We start from the raw sequence: 19,105 nt of genomic DNA, 5'->3' as shown, positions 1-19,105 counted from the left end.
ATATATTTTTCTGCTAATAAAAGATAAGTGTTCTAAATGTGCTGCTCTATTATCTGGTAAGTCCCTATTCAACAAATGTTTTATAAGTCATTAACATCTTTATTTTGTCCTCTGATATCAATATGATAGTTAAGTAAAAAGCAACTGCTTTTCAAAAGGAAGAATTTTGAAAATATATTTGGGACGTTTCCGTATATCCTGATATGATTTTCTGGGCAAGTTATATGAATAACATACTAAAATTTTTCATGTCTACATATATTTGTTTTTAAATTTTTTTTTACATTTATTTATTTTTGAGAAACAGAGTGAGACAAAGTGTGAGTGGGGGAGGGGCAGAGAGAGAAGGAGACACAGAATCTGATGCAGGCTCCAGGCTCTGAGCAAGAGATCAGCACAGAGCCTGATGTGGGGCTCGAACCCACAAACTGTGAGATCATGACCTGAGCTGAAGTTGGACGCCCAACTGACTGAGCCACCCAGGCGCCCCTCATGTCTGCATATATTTTCTTAAAAACTTGGAAATAGGGGGTGGCTGGGTGGCTCAGTCGGTTAAGCGTCTGACTTCGGTTCAGGTCATGATCTCATGGTTCATGGGTTCAAGTCCCGTGTGGGGCTCTGTGCTGACAGCACGGAGCCTGGAGCCTGCTTCGGATTCTGTGTCTCCCTCTCTCTGTACCCCTCCTTCACTGTCAGTATCTCTCTTTCTCTCTCTCTCAAAAATAAATAAAAACATTAAAAAAAATTTAAAAACCTGGAAACAGAATTTTCTCACCTACATGAAAATATTCCAGAGAATTTCAGTGAGGTTTATATCATTTTAAAAATAAATAAAAATTAAGCACAGTCTCATTAGAGCAGCTGATTGCAAGGGAATATGGAAATTTACTAGCTAAATATTGGGAAAATCCTTTTAAAAAATTAGCACTTAGTTTTTAAAACAAAGTGTCATGATTTTGTAAATGTACTCAAGGATACACTATTTCAACAAATGTGTATTTGTAAGGAAAGGAAAATCTAATACAAAACATGCCATGGGGTCGGGGAAGGGGAAGAGATGTAGATACAAAAAATGTTATCACAGAACCCTGATAAGGCAATGAGTTTCAGAGTGTGGTCAATAATTCTATATAATATAGTTAATTAAGATAATAATTGACAAATGTGCTTTTGATTCGGTGATTAGGAGATGAGTCTGATCTTGGTGAGAGATTGGTGTGATCAAAATGGAGGGGGCAGAAGCAGAACCAGTTACAACCTGAAACTCCTACCTCCTCTTCCTATCCTAGCATGCATCCAGACTGGCTGGATGTCCTGGCTTACTCCCCATTCCTTAAATATGCCTATATTTTGAAACTTCCATGCTTTTACCTTTAATCATGATCCTCCTTCAGCCTAAAAAAACTTATAAAAATATTTTCTGCTTAGTGAAATCTAATTTATCCTTCAAGAATCACACGAAATGTCATTTCTTTGAAATGTCTTCCCCTAGTCTTATAAGTTATGTTCTTCTTTGTGTTCCCATAAAACTTGCTTATAGTTCGTTTTGATATTTAACTTGGTCTGAGCTGTTCTATATACATTTGTGTAAGTGATTTTACTCTCTAAGTTGGTAGCTACATTAGGATTATTTCTTATTTATCTATGAAGCTTGCTTCCCAACCCTCGCCTGACTGTGAGCTACTCTCGACTCAATGCTGACCCAATGACTTGTTTATTATAGTAATCACTCTATACATGTTGAATTTAATTTAATTGAAATTTCTGCAACCAACTTAAGAATCATTCTTTGAGTACCTATATTATCTGGAACTATAAGAGATGTGCAGTATGGAAAGTCAAAAAGAAAATCTCCCCTGAGAATAAACAATTTTCATATGAGAACAGCTGGACAAATATATAAGGGAAACTTGGCTAAGAGCTCTTTGTGTTATAAAGACAATAAGTATTTTTGCAGATCAGAAAATTGAAGATGTCTTCATGCAGAGAATCAGAACTCCTATAAAGACTGAATAAGACTTGGACAGAGTAGGAGGTCAAAGAGGGCATTTTAGCAAAGAAGTCAATTCTGAGTAAATATTCTAAGTCAGGATGTAGCTCCAGTGCATCAATGAATAGAAAATTCATAAGTATGTCTCTGAAGATAAGAGTCTTAGAGGTGTATGGTAGAAAATAAAGTCACAGGTGATATAAACCCAGTCTATGGAGTCCTTGGAAGACTGAGACAAAAGACAAAGATTTGGTTTAGAGAGTAATGAACAGCTAAAAACATTTCCAGTCCATAAGAGCATATGTACAATAGAAAAAGATGGATATGGAAAACTAGTCAAAAAGTTCTCTTATATGGGGTGCCTGGGTGGCTCAGTTGGTTAAATGTTCGACTCTTGATTTTGACTCAATTCATGATCTGACTGTCTTGAGATGGAGCCCCACATTAGGCTCCATGCAGTAGAGCCTGCTTAAGATTCTCTCCCTCCCTCTCTCTCTTCACTCCCCCACTCACACTCTCTCTTTCTCTCTCTCAAAAAAAAAAAAAAGTTCTCTTATGTTGCATAAGTGAAATAAAACAACACAATGTCTGAGTTTTTTCAGAGAATGAATCTACAGCATTTGGTCAGATTCATCAAAGGGAATGAAGAAGATTGCAACCCTGGTTGATCACATCACATTTTTGCCTCTTTTCCACAAATCCAAATCTCTCTCCCAATCTTGGTTTAACTCCTACTTTGTCTATTATGTGATCAGCATGAATTTCTTTTCTCTTCACTACGGTTTTCAAATAAAGAAGATTTGAGAGAAGGAGATCCTGTGAAAAATCTACATTACACTTAAGCTGACTTGAGTGATGTCCATTTCATTTAACTTCAGAATCCCAAAGGATATCCATCTTTAATTGATGCCTTTTGGTTTATCTGTGTTTTGGGAACCATGTCTCTCAGGTTAAGAGTCTTTGCAGAAATACCCTGATGCCAATGCAAAGGAAATCCCTTTAGAACCAATGTAAAACTTTAATTTTGCCCTAAGGCTAACATAATTATTGTCACCATCCTACTGGTAGAGTGTCACCTTATCTTCGTAATCTATTCCCAAATGTTTTAAAGAGCAAGGTTTTTATTCTTAATTTCTCTAATAACAAATATCACATGGCCAATCGGCTACTATAAAATGTTTGTCAGTGAACTCAAAATATGAGAACTGATTTCTAATGTATTTAAAATATTAAAATGCAGAAATATGCATTTCCCTAAAATATGTCAGCATTTTAATTTGTGATGCATGTTTATCTACTTAATAATTTTTTGGTTTGTCTCTTAATTGAAGATACTATGGAAAGCCATAATAAGACACAGTACAGTGGACCCTTCTGACCTATCCTGACTTCTAAAGTATCATTGTGTTACCAATAAATATACAGGTAAGGCTATAAATGACTCTGTAATATAATTCTGGGAGATAGAATAAAATTGATTTCTAATTCAGTAGCATAATTTACATTTTAAACTAGGAAGATAAAATGAATTTTCATTATTACTCTAATTCAGTATCTTCTCTATAAAATAGTGATTATCAAAAACTAAACCAGATTCCATGTAGTGATTTACCAGTAGATGTTGCTAAAATAATGATAAAAAGCTGCCTTTGAATATTTTTACTAAGTTTTTCCAAAACACTATAATTGTGAAATTTTTTTGCAGTGTTATAGACCTAAAACATAAAAGGCAACTTATTTTATTCATTTGATTATAACTCCTTAGTGATAAAATTCCAGAAAACCTTACCATACCAAGTGAGCAAATAGAAAAATAGTATAGTAAATTTAGTGTAGCAAAGGATAAGAACTAGAAAAAAAGGCTAACCAAGTATATATGTTTTTAAAACAATATACTTTGAACAACCTACAGGCTCTTCTCCAAAATTATCTATCTGAAAAATGATGAGGACAAAGACTTTCAGCAATCTTTGGAAGAAAAGAAAAATAATTTTAGCATTATTTAAAATGCATGTTTCTGATAATATCATGGTTGCTAAACTATAATAAGTATAAATTTAGTGATCATTGAATTTTAATAAATCTATAGTGGATTAAATCATGAGTTTATAAACACAAATAATCATATATGTAAAATCTTCATAGAATTCACAAAAACAACAACATTAGTTTTTACAGAAGTATAAAAGGATAAAAGATAGGTATTTATCATAAGGAATATAAACATTGTGAATGGAAACTTGATAACCAAATCTCATAATGTTAGACATGCACGTAAAACACTTAAAACTAGAAAGTACTAGGATAAATGGATAATTAAAAAATAGTAACTTCTTAGAGGAAAGTGTCATGCCAATATAGGAATAGAATCTAGAACATGTTGAAACAAACATAAAAACAGTATCAAAATTAACTTGTGAAGAAAAATTTTAAATGTCCTATATTCTTACCCAGTCTTAAAGGATGAATAGGTATTGCTTAAAATATCTCTTGGTAAGCTCATCTGTGAAGAAATACTAAGCTAGAGAAACCATTTTTAAGTTTGTATTTATTTTTTTAGAGAGAGAGTGAGTGCACACGAGCAGGCAGGGGAAGGGCAGAAAGAGAGGGAGACTCAGCGTGGAGAGTGACATGGGCTTGAACTCATGACAGTGAGATCATGATCTGAACTGAAATCAAAAGTCAGACACTTAACTGACTGAACCACCTAGGTGCTCCAAGAAGCCATTTTTAAAATCCACTGTGAGTCTGTGAGGTTTTACAAATAATACATTTAGACATTTAAAATATCTAAAGTAATTTATTTCCAACATCATATCAATTCCATAGTATCTAAAATATGTTTATTTTTTCTTTCCTTGGGGAAAAAGATACCATTAGAAAATGTCTTCTAATTTTAGAAATGTCAAATTATATATACTGTCTAGGAATCTGTACATTATCATTGGATAATTTATGCAGAAAAAGCCTTTATGTCCTGAGAGTTCACACTGGACATTTTTAAATGATCCCTGTGTACACAATCTGTGATACTTTTTTTTCTCACAGACTTAACCTAGTGTGTATGTGCTAGTTTGTAGGAAACAGTATAGGATGATTTAAAAAGAGTTTCTTTCCATTTTATATATATGTACCACATCTTCTTAATCCATTCATCACTTGATGGGCATTTGGGGTCTTTCCATAATTTGGCCATTGTTGACAGTGCTGCTATAAACATTAGGGTGCATGTGCCCCTTCAAATCAGCATTTTTGTATCCTTCAGATAAATTCCTAGTAGTGTAATTGCTGTGTCATAGGGTAGTTCTATTTTTAATTTTTTGAGGAACCTCCACACTGTTTTCCAGAGTGGCTGCACCAGTTTGCATTCCCACCAACAGTGTAATAGGTTCTCCCCTTTCTCCTACATCCTCGCCAACATCTGTTGTTTCCTGAGTTGTTAATTTGACAGATACTATATAATTTCACTCATATGTGGAATCTGAGAAACTTAACAGATGAACATAGGGGAAGGGAAGGAAAAATAAGATAAAAACAGAGAGGAAGGCAAACCATAAGAGAGTTAAATACAGAGAAAAAACTGAGGGTTGATGGAGGTAGGGGGATGGGGGAAATGGGTGATGGGCATTAAGGAGTACACTTTTTGGGATGAGCACTGGGTGTCATATGTAAGAGATAAATCCCTGGGTTCTATTCCTGAAGCCAAGACTATACTGTATGTTAACTAACTTGAGAATAAAAAATAATAAAATAAGATAAAATAAAATAAAATAAAATAAAATAGCTTCTTTCTTTTTGTATATGGGGAAATTAGAGGGAAGAATAAACACACTCTAATTTAGAATTTCATTTCTTTACTTCTATCTCAGCTGAAAAGCCAGGAATGGCTAAGGAAAATAACTCTTTGACAACTGAGTTTATCCTCATAGGATTTACAGATCATCCAGTGCTGAATATTCTCCTGTTTTTGGTGTTATTTGCCATCTATCTAATCACCATGGTGGGAAATCTTGGCCTGGTGGCATTGATTTCTATGGAGCATCGTCTTCACACACCAATGTACATCTTTCTGGGCAACTTGGCTCTAATGGATTCCTGTTGTTCCTGTGCCATCATCCCCAAGATGTTAGAGAACTTCTTTTCTGAGGGAAAAATGATTTCCCTTTATGAATGCATGGCACAATTTTATTTTCTCTGCCTTGCTGAAACTGCAGATTGCTTTCTTCTGGCAGCAATGGCTTATGATCGCTATGTGGCCATTTGCAGCCCACTACAGTACCATACCATGATGTCAAAGAAACTCTGCATTCAGATGACCGTAGGGACCTTCATAGCTAGTAACCTGCATTCCATGATCCATGTAGGGCTTCTGTTAAGGTTAACTTTCTGCAGGTCTAATCAAATTGACCACTTTTTTTGTGATATTCTTCCACTCTATAGACTCTCCTGTACTGACCCTTATATCAACGAACTAATGATCTATATTTTTTCAATGCCAATTCAAATCTTCACCATTGCCACTGTCTTGTTCTCTTATATTTGCATCCTTTTCACAATTTTTAAAATTACATCAAAAGAGGGGCGAGGTAAAGCCTTTTCTACCTGTGCATCCCACTTTCTATCTGTCTCAATATTCTACATTTGTCTTCTCATGTATATTAGACCATTTGAAGAAGGGGATAAAGACATACCAGTGGCAATTTTCTATACAATTGTAATTCCTTTATTAAATCCTTTTATTTATAGCTTAAGAAATAAGGAAGTGATAAATGGTCTTAAAAAATGTATGAAGAATTATAATATTGTTAAATAAACTTCATCTTCTATGGAAAACTGATTTTAATTCATTAAACTGTTTTATAGAAAAGGGACAAAGAGAAAGTTGTATTTATATGAACTACTAATCTCTAAATCATTAGACTGTGTTTGCTAAAAGATATATAAATGTAATTTCAAAGTTGTCTGGCATTATCTTACTGAAAATTCCACAATTACCAGAGTAAATCAGGAGAAAATCCAATAGTAACTTTCATTACCAATTGTTATTACTCTCACTGAATTGTGTCAGGCTATTGTTCCAAACCATAATAAATAAACATAACATCAAGTTTAAGTGTCTAAATGTATAGAACAGTCACCTTTATTCATCTTGTCTAGTTAATGGAGGACATTATATCTGATCCTATGTAGAATGTTTGAAATATTAAAAATTTCCTGGCAGGAGAATAAAATATGAATTGCTATTCAGAAAAATGACCTTGGAGATACATGTAGGTTAGTCTGGGGGAGAGAGAGGCTAGAAGCAAACTAATTGTAGTTGTGTATATTTAAAATAATGAAGTTTGATCTAGAAGAAGACTCCAAGAATGGGAAAAAATGGAATGAGAAGGAACACACATATAGTCACATATACATTTTGTAGAACAGTTAACGATGAGTTATAACAAGTTGGCTATAACAGATTAAGATCTACTTTAATTTTTAGTATAATTAAGGTTCTTTATTTTTTTAAAGAATAAATCATGTTATGTATTATGGAATATAGAATAGCAATTTACATCTCTCTGAGATGGAGATGTGCATATAAGAAGTTTGTTGGAGTGGAGGAGTGGCCAAGATGGCGGAACAGCATGGAAGTTTTTTTGTGTGTCTCTAGTTCCTGAGATGCAGCCAGATCAACACTAAACCATCTTGCATGCCTATAAAACTGATTTGAGGATTAACACAACAATCTGCACAACCTGAACCACAGAACACAGCAGGTACATGGGGCAGATAGGTAAACTAGGGGAGAGAAAAGCCGGGGAGGGCAGGGAGCTGTTTTTGCTTGTACAGAGAGGATGGAGACAGGGGGAGAGGGGGAAATATGGGGAAAAACACCCCCCAAAAGCAGCTGGAGAGAAAGTAGAAAAGTGGAAACAACCCCAGGGACTGAACTAAAAAGGGAGAAAGGAGAAAGGAGAGGGTTTAACTTCCATTAAGACTCTGTAAACAGGGGGAATGCAGAATGTGAAACTTCACAGCTCCATACTTGGCAGTGCTCTGGTGGGAGGGGCGAATCCCCAGGCGTAGAGTGAAGTCTGGGGGTCTTCAGGCCACACAGGGAGAGGCAGTTCCCTTGCTGGGAAGACATCTGGTAGAGGCTGTGTGTGCCACCCCCCCTGCCCCCACCACAGGCAAAGACCCCAGGGGACCCAGGAAAACAACCACATTTGCTGGTCATTAAGGGTGAAGCCTGGTGCCAGATGTGTGTTGTGATGTTCCATAATCCCTGAACACAACTGCGTTCACCTTTTCTGGGGCAGGCTGACACCCAGCCACAGTCTCTGGGCATCAGCAGTGGCATGGTCCCGTGAACATTCCTGGGTGCAGCAGGCACCTGGCCATTGCTCAGTGAGACCCTCCTACAGAGGGGTAGAGCAGGTCAAAGCCACAGTCCCTCAGAAGTAAGGGGTCAGGTGAATCTAAGATAAAACTCAGGAGGGAGGTGCTGCCTGGGGTTGGTTATGGACAGTGTAGGAGTGGGGAGTGGACAGAAGCCAGAGACAAGGGATGGGTGTGTGATTACTGATCAGGGAGAACAAAGTTCCAATACTAGAGACTGGATAGCTGGGTGACGCAGTTTTCACTGCTCCCACGCATGCACATACACACCTACAAGCGCCACAACAATCCACCCCAGTCAGCTAAGCAGCGCCATCTAGTGGAGAACAGAGATGTTATACTAAGCCCCACCCAACTGGGCCAACCTTGCTCTTTAGGAACACCACAAGTCTCTCCACCTGCTTAGTTTACAGACTATAAAGTGCTTCATAGTTGACTTCTAGGGGAAACCAATGTAATTTCAATCGTATTTCGGTCTGTTCACTGGTCCATCTATTCAATTTCTTTTTCTTTTCTTATTCTTCAATACAGAAAGAGAAAAAAAGTATTTTTATTTTCAATTTTTATTAAAATATTTTTCTTTAATTTTTTTCTACTATATTTTTTACTTTTCTGTAAATTTTTCAAATTCTATTTTATTTCAATCATTTCATTTTATTCTATTTCATTGTATTCATTTTTTCAAATTTTCAAACGTTTTCCTTTTTTTTCCTTTTCTTATATTTCCCTTTTTTCTAATCTATGAAGCTCCTTTCAACAACCAGACCAAAACACACCTAGGATCTAGCATCATTTATTTTATTTTTTGTGTGATTTGTTTTTAATTTTTTTTTACCTTATTAATTCCTTTTCTTCCTTCAAAATGATGAAATGAAAGAAACATCCCTAAAGAAAGAACAGGAAGAAATGACAGCAAAGGACTTAATCAATACAGATACAAGCAAGACGTCTGAACCAGAATTTAGAATCACAATAAAAAGAATAGTAGCTGGGGTTGAAAATACATTAGAATCCCTTTCTGTGGAGATAAAAGAAGTAAACGCTAGTCAGGATGAAATAAAAAATGCTATAACTGAGTTGCAATCTAGAATGGATGCCATGGTGGCAAGGATGAATGAGGCAGAACAGTGAGTCAGCAATATAGAGGGCAAACTTATGGAGAATAGTGAAGCAGAAAAAAAGAGGGAGACTAAGGCAAAAGAACGCAATTTAAGAATTAGAGACATCAGTGACTCATTAAAAAGGAAAAATATCAGAATCATAGGGGTACCAGAAGATGAAAAGAGAGAAAAAGGGTTAGTAGCATTATGTGTGCAAATCATAGTGGAAAACTTTCCTAACCTGGGGAAAGACAGAAACATCAAAATCCAGGAAGCACAGAAGACCCCTATTATATTCAACAAAAACCATCAACAAGGCATAGCATAGTCAAATTCACAAAATACTCAGGAAACAATCATGAAAGCAGCAAGGAGAAAAAAGTCCTTAACCTGCAAGGGAAAACAGATCAGGTTTGCAGACCTATCCACAGAAACTTGGCAGGCTGAAACAGAAAAATATGCAACCAAGAATTCTTGATCTAGTAAGGTTGTCTGTCATTCAAAATAGAAGGAGAGATAAAGTTTCCCAGACAAACAAAAATCAAAGGAGTTTGTGACCACTAAACCAGCTCTGCAAGAAATTTTAAGGGGGACTCTCTGAGGGGAGGAAAGATGGGAAGAAAAAAAAAAGACCAAAAGCAACAAAGACTGGAAAGGACCAGAGAACACCACCAGAAACTCCAACTCTACAGGCAACACAATGGCAATAAGTTCATATCTTTCAGTACTCACTCTAAATGACAATGGACTAAATGCTCCAATCAAAGACATAGGGTAACAGAATGGATAAGAAAACAAGATCCATCTATATGCTGTTTACAAGAGACTCACTTTACACCTAAAGACACCTTCAGATTGAAAGGGGATGGAGAACCACCTATCATGCTAATAGAATGATGGTTGCCAAAAGAAATATGAGGTAGCCATACTTATATCAGACAATCTAGACTTTAAAACAAAGACTGTAACAAGAGATGAAGGGCATTATATCATAATTAAGGAGTCTATCCACTAAGATCTAATAATTGTAAACATTAATGCTCCAAATGTGCTAACACCCAAATATATAAATCAATTAATCACAAACATAAAGAAACACATTGATAATAATACCATAATAGTAGGGGGCTTCAACACCTCACTTACAACAATGGACAGATCGTCTAAACAGCAAATCAACAAGGACACAATGGATTTGAATGACACACTGGACTGGATGGATTTAATGGATATATTCAGAACATTTCACCCTAAAGTAACAGAATACACATTCTTCTCAAGTGCACATGGAACGTTCTCCAGAACAGATCACATATTGGGACATAAATCATCCCTCAGAAGTACAAAAAGATTGAGATCATAACGTGCATATTTTCAGAACACAACGCTATGAAACTCGAAATCAACCATAAGAAAAAATGTGGAAAGATAACAAATACTTGGAGACTAAAGACCAATCTACTAAAGAATGAATGGGCTAACCAAAAAGTTAAAGAGGAAATTAAAAAGCACATGGAAGCCAATGAAAATGATAACACCACAGCCCAAAACCTCTGGGATACAGCAAAGGCAGTCAGAAGAGGGAAGTATATAGCAATCCAGGCCCTCCTAAAGAAGGAAGAAAGGTCTCAGATACACAATCTAAACTTACACCTTGAAGAGCTGGGAAAAGAACAGCAAATAAAGCCTAAAACCAGCAGAAGACAGGAAATAATAAAGATTAAAGCAGAAATCAATGCTATCAAAACCAAAAAAAAGACAATAGAACAGATCAATGAAACCAGAAGTTGGTTCTTTGAAAGAATTAACAAAATTGATAAACCCCTAGCCAGTTTGATCAAAAAGAAAAAGGAAAGAACCCACATAAATAAAATTAAGGATGAAAGAGAAGAGATCACAACCAACACATCAGAAATACAAACAATAAGAGAATATTATGAGCAATTATATGCCAATAAAATGGGCAATCTCGAAGAAATGGACAAATTCCTAGAAACATATACACTACCAAAATGAAACAGGAAGAAATAGAAAATCTGAACAGACCCACAACCACTAAAGAAATTGAGTTAGTAATCAAAAATCTCCCAAAAAACAAGAGTCTAGGGCTAGATAGCTTTCCAGGGGAATTCTACCAAACATTTAAGGAAGAGTTAACACCTATTCTCTTGAAGCTGTTACAAAAAACAGAAATGGAAGGAAAAATTTCAAACTCTATGAAACCAACATTACCTTGATCCCAAAACCAGACAAAGATCCCCCTAAAAAGCAGAACTATAGACCAATTTCCCTGATGAAAATGGATCTTCAACAAGATTTTTGAACAAAAATCTTCAACAAGATATTAGCCACCTGGATCCAACAATACATTAAAACAAATTATTCACCACGACCAAATGAAATTTATATGTGGGATGCAGAGCTGGTTTGATATCCACAAAACAATCAATGTGATACACTACATCAATAAAAGAAAGGACAAGAACCACATGATCCTCTCAATAGATGCAGAGAAAGCATTTGACAAAATACAACATCCTTTCTTGATAAAAACCCTCAAGAAAGCAAGGATAGAAGGAGCATACCTCGAGATCCTAAAAGCCATATATGAACGATCCAATGCTAATATCATCCTCAATGGGGAAAAACTGAGAGCTTCCCCCCTAAGGTCAGGAACAAGACAGGGATGTCCACTCTCATCACTGTTATTCAACATAGTATTGCCAAGTCTTAGCCTCAGCAATCAGACAACACAAATAAATAAAAGGCATCCAAATTGGCCAAGAGGAGGTCAAACTTTCACTCTTCACAGATGACATGATAGTCTTTATGGAAAACCCACAAGATTCCACCAAAGAACTGCTAGAACTGATCCTGAATTCAGCAAAGTCGCAGGATATAAAATCAGTGCACAGAAGTCGGTTGCATTCCCATATACCAATAATGAAGCAACAGACAGAGAAATCAAGGAATTGATCCCATCTACAATTGCACCAAAACCCACAAAATACCTAGGAATAAATCTAACTGAAGAGGTGAAAAATCTATACACTGAAAACTATAGAAATCTTATGAAAGAAATTGAAGAAGACACAAAAAAATGGGAAAAGATTCCATGCTCCTGGATAGGAAGAAAAAATATTGTTAAAATGTCAATACTACCCAAAGCAATCTACATATTCAATACAATACCTATCAAAATAACATCAGCATTTTTCACAGAACTAGAACAAACTATCCTAAAATTTGTATGGAACCAGGAAAGACCCCAAATAGCCAAAGCAATCTTGAAAAAGAAAACCAAACCTGGAGGCATCACAATCCCAGACTTCAAGCTGTATTACAAAGCTATAATCAAGACAGTATGGGACTGGCATAAAAACAGACACTCAGAAAAATGGAACAGAATAGAGAACCCAGAAATGGACCCACAAACATATGGCCAACTAATCTTTGACAAAGCAGGAAAGAATATCCAATGGAATACAGTCTCTTCAGCAAATGATGCTGGGAAAACTGGACAGAGACATGCAGAAAAATGAATCTGGACCACTTTCTTACACCATACACAAAAACAAACTCAAAATTGATGAAAGACCTAAACATAAGACAGAAAGCCATCAAAATCCTAGAGGAGAAAGCAGATAAAAACCTCTTTGATCTTGGCCACAGCAACTTCTTACTCAACACATCTCCAGAGGCAAGGGAAACAAAAGCAAAAATGAACTACTGGGACCTCATAAAAGTAAAAAGCTTCTGCACAGTAAAGAAACAATCAGCAAAACTAAAAGGCAACCAACGGAATGGGAGAAGATATTTGCAAATGATATATCGGATAAAGGGTTAGTATCCAAAATCCATAAAGAACTTATCACACTCAACACCCAAAAAACAAATAATCCAGTGAAGAAATGGGAAAAAGACATGAAATAGACAATTCTCCAATGAAGACATCCAGATTGCCAACCGACACATGAAAAAATGCTCAACATCACTCATCATCAGGGAAATACAAATCAAAACCACAATGATATAACACTACACATCTGTCAGAATGGCTAACATTAACAACTCAGGAAACAACAGATGTTGGTGAGGATGTGGAGAAAGAGGATCTCTTTTGCACTGCTGGTAGGGATGCAAACTGATGCAGCCACTCTGGAAAACAGTATGGAGGTTCCTTAAAACATTAAAAATAGAACTACCCTACGACCCAGCAATTGCACTAGTAGGTATTTATCCAAGGGATACAGGTATGCTGTTTTGAAGGGGCACATGCACCCCAATGTTTATAGCATCACTATCAACAATAGCCAAATTATGGAAAGAGCCCAAACATCCATCGATGGATGAATGGATAAAGAAGACATGGTGTGTATATATATATATATATATATATATATGCACATACATACATACATAGTGGAGTATTATTCAGCAGTCAAAAAGAATGAAATCTTGCCATTTGCAACTACATGGATGGAACTAGAGGGTATTATGCTAAGTGAAATTAGTCAGTCAGAGAAAGACAAATATCATATGACTTCGCTCAGATGAGGACTTTAAGATACGAAACAGATGAACATAAGGGAAGGGAAGGGAAGCAAAAATAATATAAAAACAGGGAGGGAGACACAACATAGGGGACAAAAATATGGAGAACAAACAGAGGGTTGCTGGAGGGGTTGTGGGAGGGGGGATGGGCTAAACGGGTAAAGGGCATTACGGAATCTACTCCTGAAATCATTGTTGCACTATATGCTAACTAACTTGGATGTAAATTTAAAAAATAAATAAATTATTTTTAAAAAAAAGCAGTTTGTTGGAGAATGTTCTCAGGCTCAATAATTATTTATGGGAGTGAAGGAAGTAAGACTGGGCAGAAGGATAGGTTGACTAGAGTCACAACAAAAACCTTAGCCAATCTGGTGGAGAAGAGGGGGTTTGGAATATCCCTTCAAAGTTCTCATGCCTAAGACAGGGACATTAAATTTATACTTTCCATGGAACAGTCATTAAATGTAGGCTGCCTCCAAGTAAGGCACGACCTTCCTAAGACCATTACCTTAAGCTAAGGATACTTCCTGAATAAGGATTAAGCTAAGAACTATCAGCTACTGGCACTCTTACTGCTGGGGAAATACATTGAATCTGGGCTGTGAACCACAGATCCATTACTGGCCACCTTTTATACTGTTCAAAGCTGCTTATTTCTTATAATCAATTCTGGGGAAAGAACCACCAGGATTTGGGTCTTTTTCTTGTCCTGGAGAATCTTACAAGGTGAAGGTTAATGGGACACCTGCAGTTCCCACTGTTGGAGCTGGTCTCATGCCCACACTAATGTCCATCTTCTACCTCTTGATTCCCTTCACCTTTGCCTAATACCTCTACTGGTCCTAATATGGCAGGATGATTCAGAATCAGATCACCAGGGAATCTGAGTCTTTCACACGATGTCTTTTTCAGTTCTGGTTGTTGTATTTGTGTATTTACTGTCAAATTGAACAAGGAAGTACCAACAGATGCCTATGGACCACCTCAATGCCAAACATATATTTCCTGCTCCCACCTCATAATAGCAGACTTATCTCTTCCTGATAACAGGGTCAATTACTCCTGTAATCTTAATGGACTCCTTTCCTTGCCTGTTAGTCTCTTGGAAAAAAAAGAATCTAAAGTGACTGGGTAGGGAGCTGAAACTATTCTGTATAATGGGATTCTTGTCACATTCTCTGGTAAGAACATATAAGAACATATCGCCTCTGAGAACCAGGCCCTCTAAACCCATACAGCTCAGAGATGAGGAAACAAAATGCAAATTCCCCAAGCAGATAACTTGAGGAGGTCCTGGACTGAGGTATTCAACCTACTGCGGACATGACAACATATAGTGGTCACTAATTTCTCATGGAAAGTGAACCTTGGAGGACACAGTCTTGACATCTTAATTATATCTTTGAAAGGTCATGTCATCAACTCATTAAGCCAGCAGCTTCTGGGTGATTTGAAATAGAATAGAACCAGTGTGTCAGTCACTGTCCAGTACCACACCTTCTTTACTGCAACCTAGATTTCTTGGTCCAATGCAATGCATGCACCATTCTACCAGCCCCAGAGAGTGATTCTTCCTGAGCATTTACAGATTAGAAAGTTAATCCATACCTGGATTATGTGGATTCCAATCCAGATAAATTTATGTCCCCTTCAGAGAGGAAGAGGTTCATAGTAGCAAATGCCACCATGTGGTTGACTGTTTTTTTTTTTTTTTTTTGATGGATGTTGTGAGACTGGGGGATCCAAAATGGTCTCTGGTTTTGGCAAGTTAGAACTTGACAAGAACAGTAGCTAGATTAGCCTTGAAAAGTTGGAGCGTCTGCTATTAGGCACATGCATACCTCCATCTCAGCCGCTATAGCATTTCATTCATGTGCCTGTTGTGCCAGCACTGGGGTGGCAGATGAACAAACTGGATCACCTCAACTAGCTGAATCATTCTGTGTACTTGGTTGTTTAGTATTTTTTTTTCCATGGTAGATGCTCTCTGGTATACCTTTACATGTAATATGAAGAACTCCACACTTCATATCCATCCCAAGAGATCCATTCATATACCTCTCCCTCAGATTTTCTGGTCACTGACCTTTTAATCTGTCTCCATACACGCCATTGACCAACATCCTAGATGTTCACCTCTTCTATGAATTTATATATTCTCACCTTGGGCCACCTCTTTTTCTATACAATGGAATAAGATAATCGGTCTGCTGCTCTGTGGGAGGATGTCTCCCTAGTCTTACTTTTCAAGGTCACCCTAGGTGGAGCTATAGTTTAGCAGTAATCTATCTTGGCTTGCATCAACATACCAAGCTGACCACCCAAGAACCAACTTGGCCTTTGAAGCCAGACATGCGAGATGAGGACAGGAGTTCAGTGCAATGGTGGAGGATGACATAGAGGTCTGGGTTACCTGCCTGTGCAGCCTATTGTATTCTCTGGCCCTGTTCATGCCAGATCCTTGGATATGCCACCTTCATCTTCTAATGAATTACTCCTGGGCCTGCTCAATCTTATACTTGCTAGTCTGACAAATTCCAGCTCATGAAGGCAATTCTGGCCTTTTAGTCACTTGATGTCCTACAGTTAGGAGCTCTTCAACTAGCAGGGTCCATAGCACAGCAGGAAGTTATTTGTTGAATAGTTTATAATTCTCTGCTGCAGAAAGCAAGGCCTTGTTCCCAAACCATTAGGGTATATGTTATGATTCTCCTATCAGAATTTTCCATACACTTCCCATTAGTTTCACTTCTCTTCCCACCTCAGATATCTTTAATACTACTGGCCTGCTGAGTCATTTGGCCCAAATGTCAGGGCTGTTTACCCCATAGTGTGGGCCTATGAAGAGCCCTCTCCTGTTCTGAGACCCACTCAAAACTTACATTCTTCTCCCATTTGGGCAGATATATCTGTGTGCCGGATCTTTTCAACTGTGTAGGATATTAAGAGATGTTTGGAAGTAAGTTCAAGCAAGTGGGTGCACTGCTGTATCACAGTGCTAAGCTGTGATTTAAATAATAAGCCATATATCACATTTTGTTCTGAATATAAGATTATTATTTAATTAATAATAGTGTTAGTGGGGGTAAACAATATTTTAATAACATTAAATACATAAAATTTAAAATTTTAATAGCATTTCTCTCAGTCTAATTCTTTTTAAATTTCTATTTTCATGTTTATATATAATATTTTAGTATAGTAGTACATCTGTCTAATTTGTAGGTAAGAATGTATATATTTAGAACATACTCCAAATGAGCTTATCAATATGAATGTACACCATGGTTTGAAATATCTCTCCTAGTAAAACTATCATCAAATGAAAGATAGTTGAAAACACAAGAGTAGATGAGCTAACATGGGGAAATTTCTAGAATGAATGAAGAGTGAGGCCAAGGATACAATCAGGGTGAATGAAAGCATTATTAAGGACAAAAAGAGAAACATGATTCAGCATCAAAGACTGAGATGGAACAATCAAGATGATAGGAGCAGAGAGGGTTTTCAAACAAGCCAGAGAAGACTTTCAATAGTACCAAACACTATACTTTGTTAGGAAATAATTAAATATTCTTTAGAGTTGGCATTTAGAGTTGGTTGTGGCTTTAGAGAGAGAGGGTATAATGAATTGGCAGGAGCAGAGGAAATAAATGAGAAGAAATCAAATAGAATTGGAAATTTCCCATTCCCTTTATATTACTTTTTGTGTCTCCTTGTATCATGTATGAGTAAGCTTCAGTCACTCTAGTTTACTGTCCCCCTTCCCTTTTTTTTTTTTAAATTAGGCCTTGCTCTTTTAAGAGTCCAGGCTTTAGGATGCCTAAGTGGCTCAGTTAAGTGACTGACTTCAGCTCAGGTCATGATCTCACGGGCCCCGCATCAGGCTCCATGCTGACGGTACAGAGCCTGCTTGGGATTCTCTCTCTCTCTCTCTCTCTCTCTCTCTCTCTCTCTCTGCCTCTCCCCACACATATGTTCTTTCTAAAAATAAATAAATAAACTAAAAAAAAGTATCCAGGCTTTTACAGATGGTTCCCTCAGACTGCTTTTCCTCATGTTCTTTACCAATTATTACCCTGCAAAGTTATCTGAAATTATACTCCCATTGGGAAATCTTTCTTTCTTCCTCTAGGTCACCAGTCACTTCCTTTACTATATTTTTATATGATATGTTTACACTTTTTTTATATCACAGCCTAAATTGCACACTAAATTGTGCACACAGCGTTAAGTGCCTTTCTCCCCATTAGATTATGAGCTTCTTGTCAGGAAGCCATATCTAAAAACTAAGAACTTATCTCTGCCATTCTCACATCCTGTGCCCACACTTCCCATTGTCTCTTCCAATACCCTGCATATTGTAAGTACTTGATTAAGATTAAACATGATGGAAATTTTAGCAATCAATGCAGCATATATTATAGATCTAGCTCAGTTTATTGTGAGGTGCTTAAAAGATTTATGATTGGTGACTTAAGAATATTTAGTCAATGGGGCACCTGGGTGGCTCAGTTGGTTAAGCATCTGACTTCAGCTCAGGTCATGATCTTGTAGCCCGTGAGTTTGAGCCCCACGTCAGGCTCTGTGCTGACAGCTCAGATCCTGGAGCCTGTTTTGGATTCTGTGTCTCCTTCTCTCTCTGCCCCTCCCTCACTTGTATTCTGTCTCTCAAAAATAAACAAACATTTAAAAAATTTTTAAAAAGAATATTTAGTCAAGACTTTTACAATCAAGACACATATGAGTCACACTTGATAAAGTGGTGAATGCATTTTAAAAGCAAGTAAGTATCACAATGGAATACTACTTGGCAATGAGAAAGAATGAAATATGGCCTTTTGTAGCAACGTGGATGAAACTGGACAGTGTTATGCTAAGTGAAATAAGTCATACAGAGAAAGACAGATACCATATGTTTTCACTCTTATGTGGATCCTGAGAAACCTAACAGAAGACCATGGGGGAGGGGAAGGAAAAAAAAAGAAGTTAGAAAGGGAGGGAGCCAAACCATAAGAGACTCTTAAAAACTGAGAATAAACTGAGGGTTGATGGGGGGTGGGTGATGGGTATT

At 36.9% G+C, this 19,105-nt stretch overlaps 1 protein-coding gene across 1 annotated transcript; it reads left to right on the top strand.

The window, feature by feature from the left end:
- The first annotated feature begins 5,873 nt into the window (after nucleotides 1–5,873).
- On the top strand, nucleotides 5,874–6,803 carry LOC125175370 (olfactory receptor 5K4-like). The gene has a single exon (XM_047875860.1). The coding sequence runs from the start codon at nucleotides 5,874–5,876 to the stop codon at nucleotides 6,801–6,803; it is 930 nt and encodes a 309-aa protein (XP_047731816.1).
- Nucleotides 6,804–19,105: the final 12,302 nt, after the last annotated feature.

Source organism: Prionailurus viverrinus, chromosome C2 (assembly GCF_022837055.1).
Source record: "Prionailurus viverrinus isolate Anna chromosome C2, UM_Priviv_1.0, whole genome shotgun sequence".
NCBI classification, from domain to species: domain Eukaryota; kingdom Metazoa; phylum Chordata; class Mammalia; order Carnivora; family Felidae; genus Prionailurus; species Prionailurus viverrinus.
This window is presented reverse-complemented; position numbering and strand designations above follow the sequence as displayed.

What these genes read in the sequence shown, in the direction of transcription:
- LOC125175370 (XM_047875860.1), top strand. Translation starts at nt 5,874, where the DNA reads ATGGCTAAGGAAAATAACTCTTTGACAACTGAGTTTATCCTCATAGGA.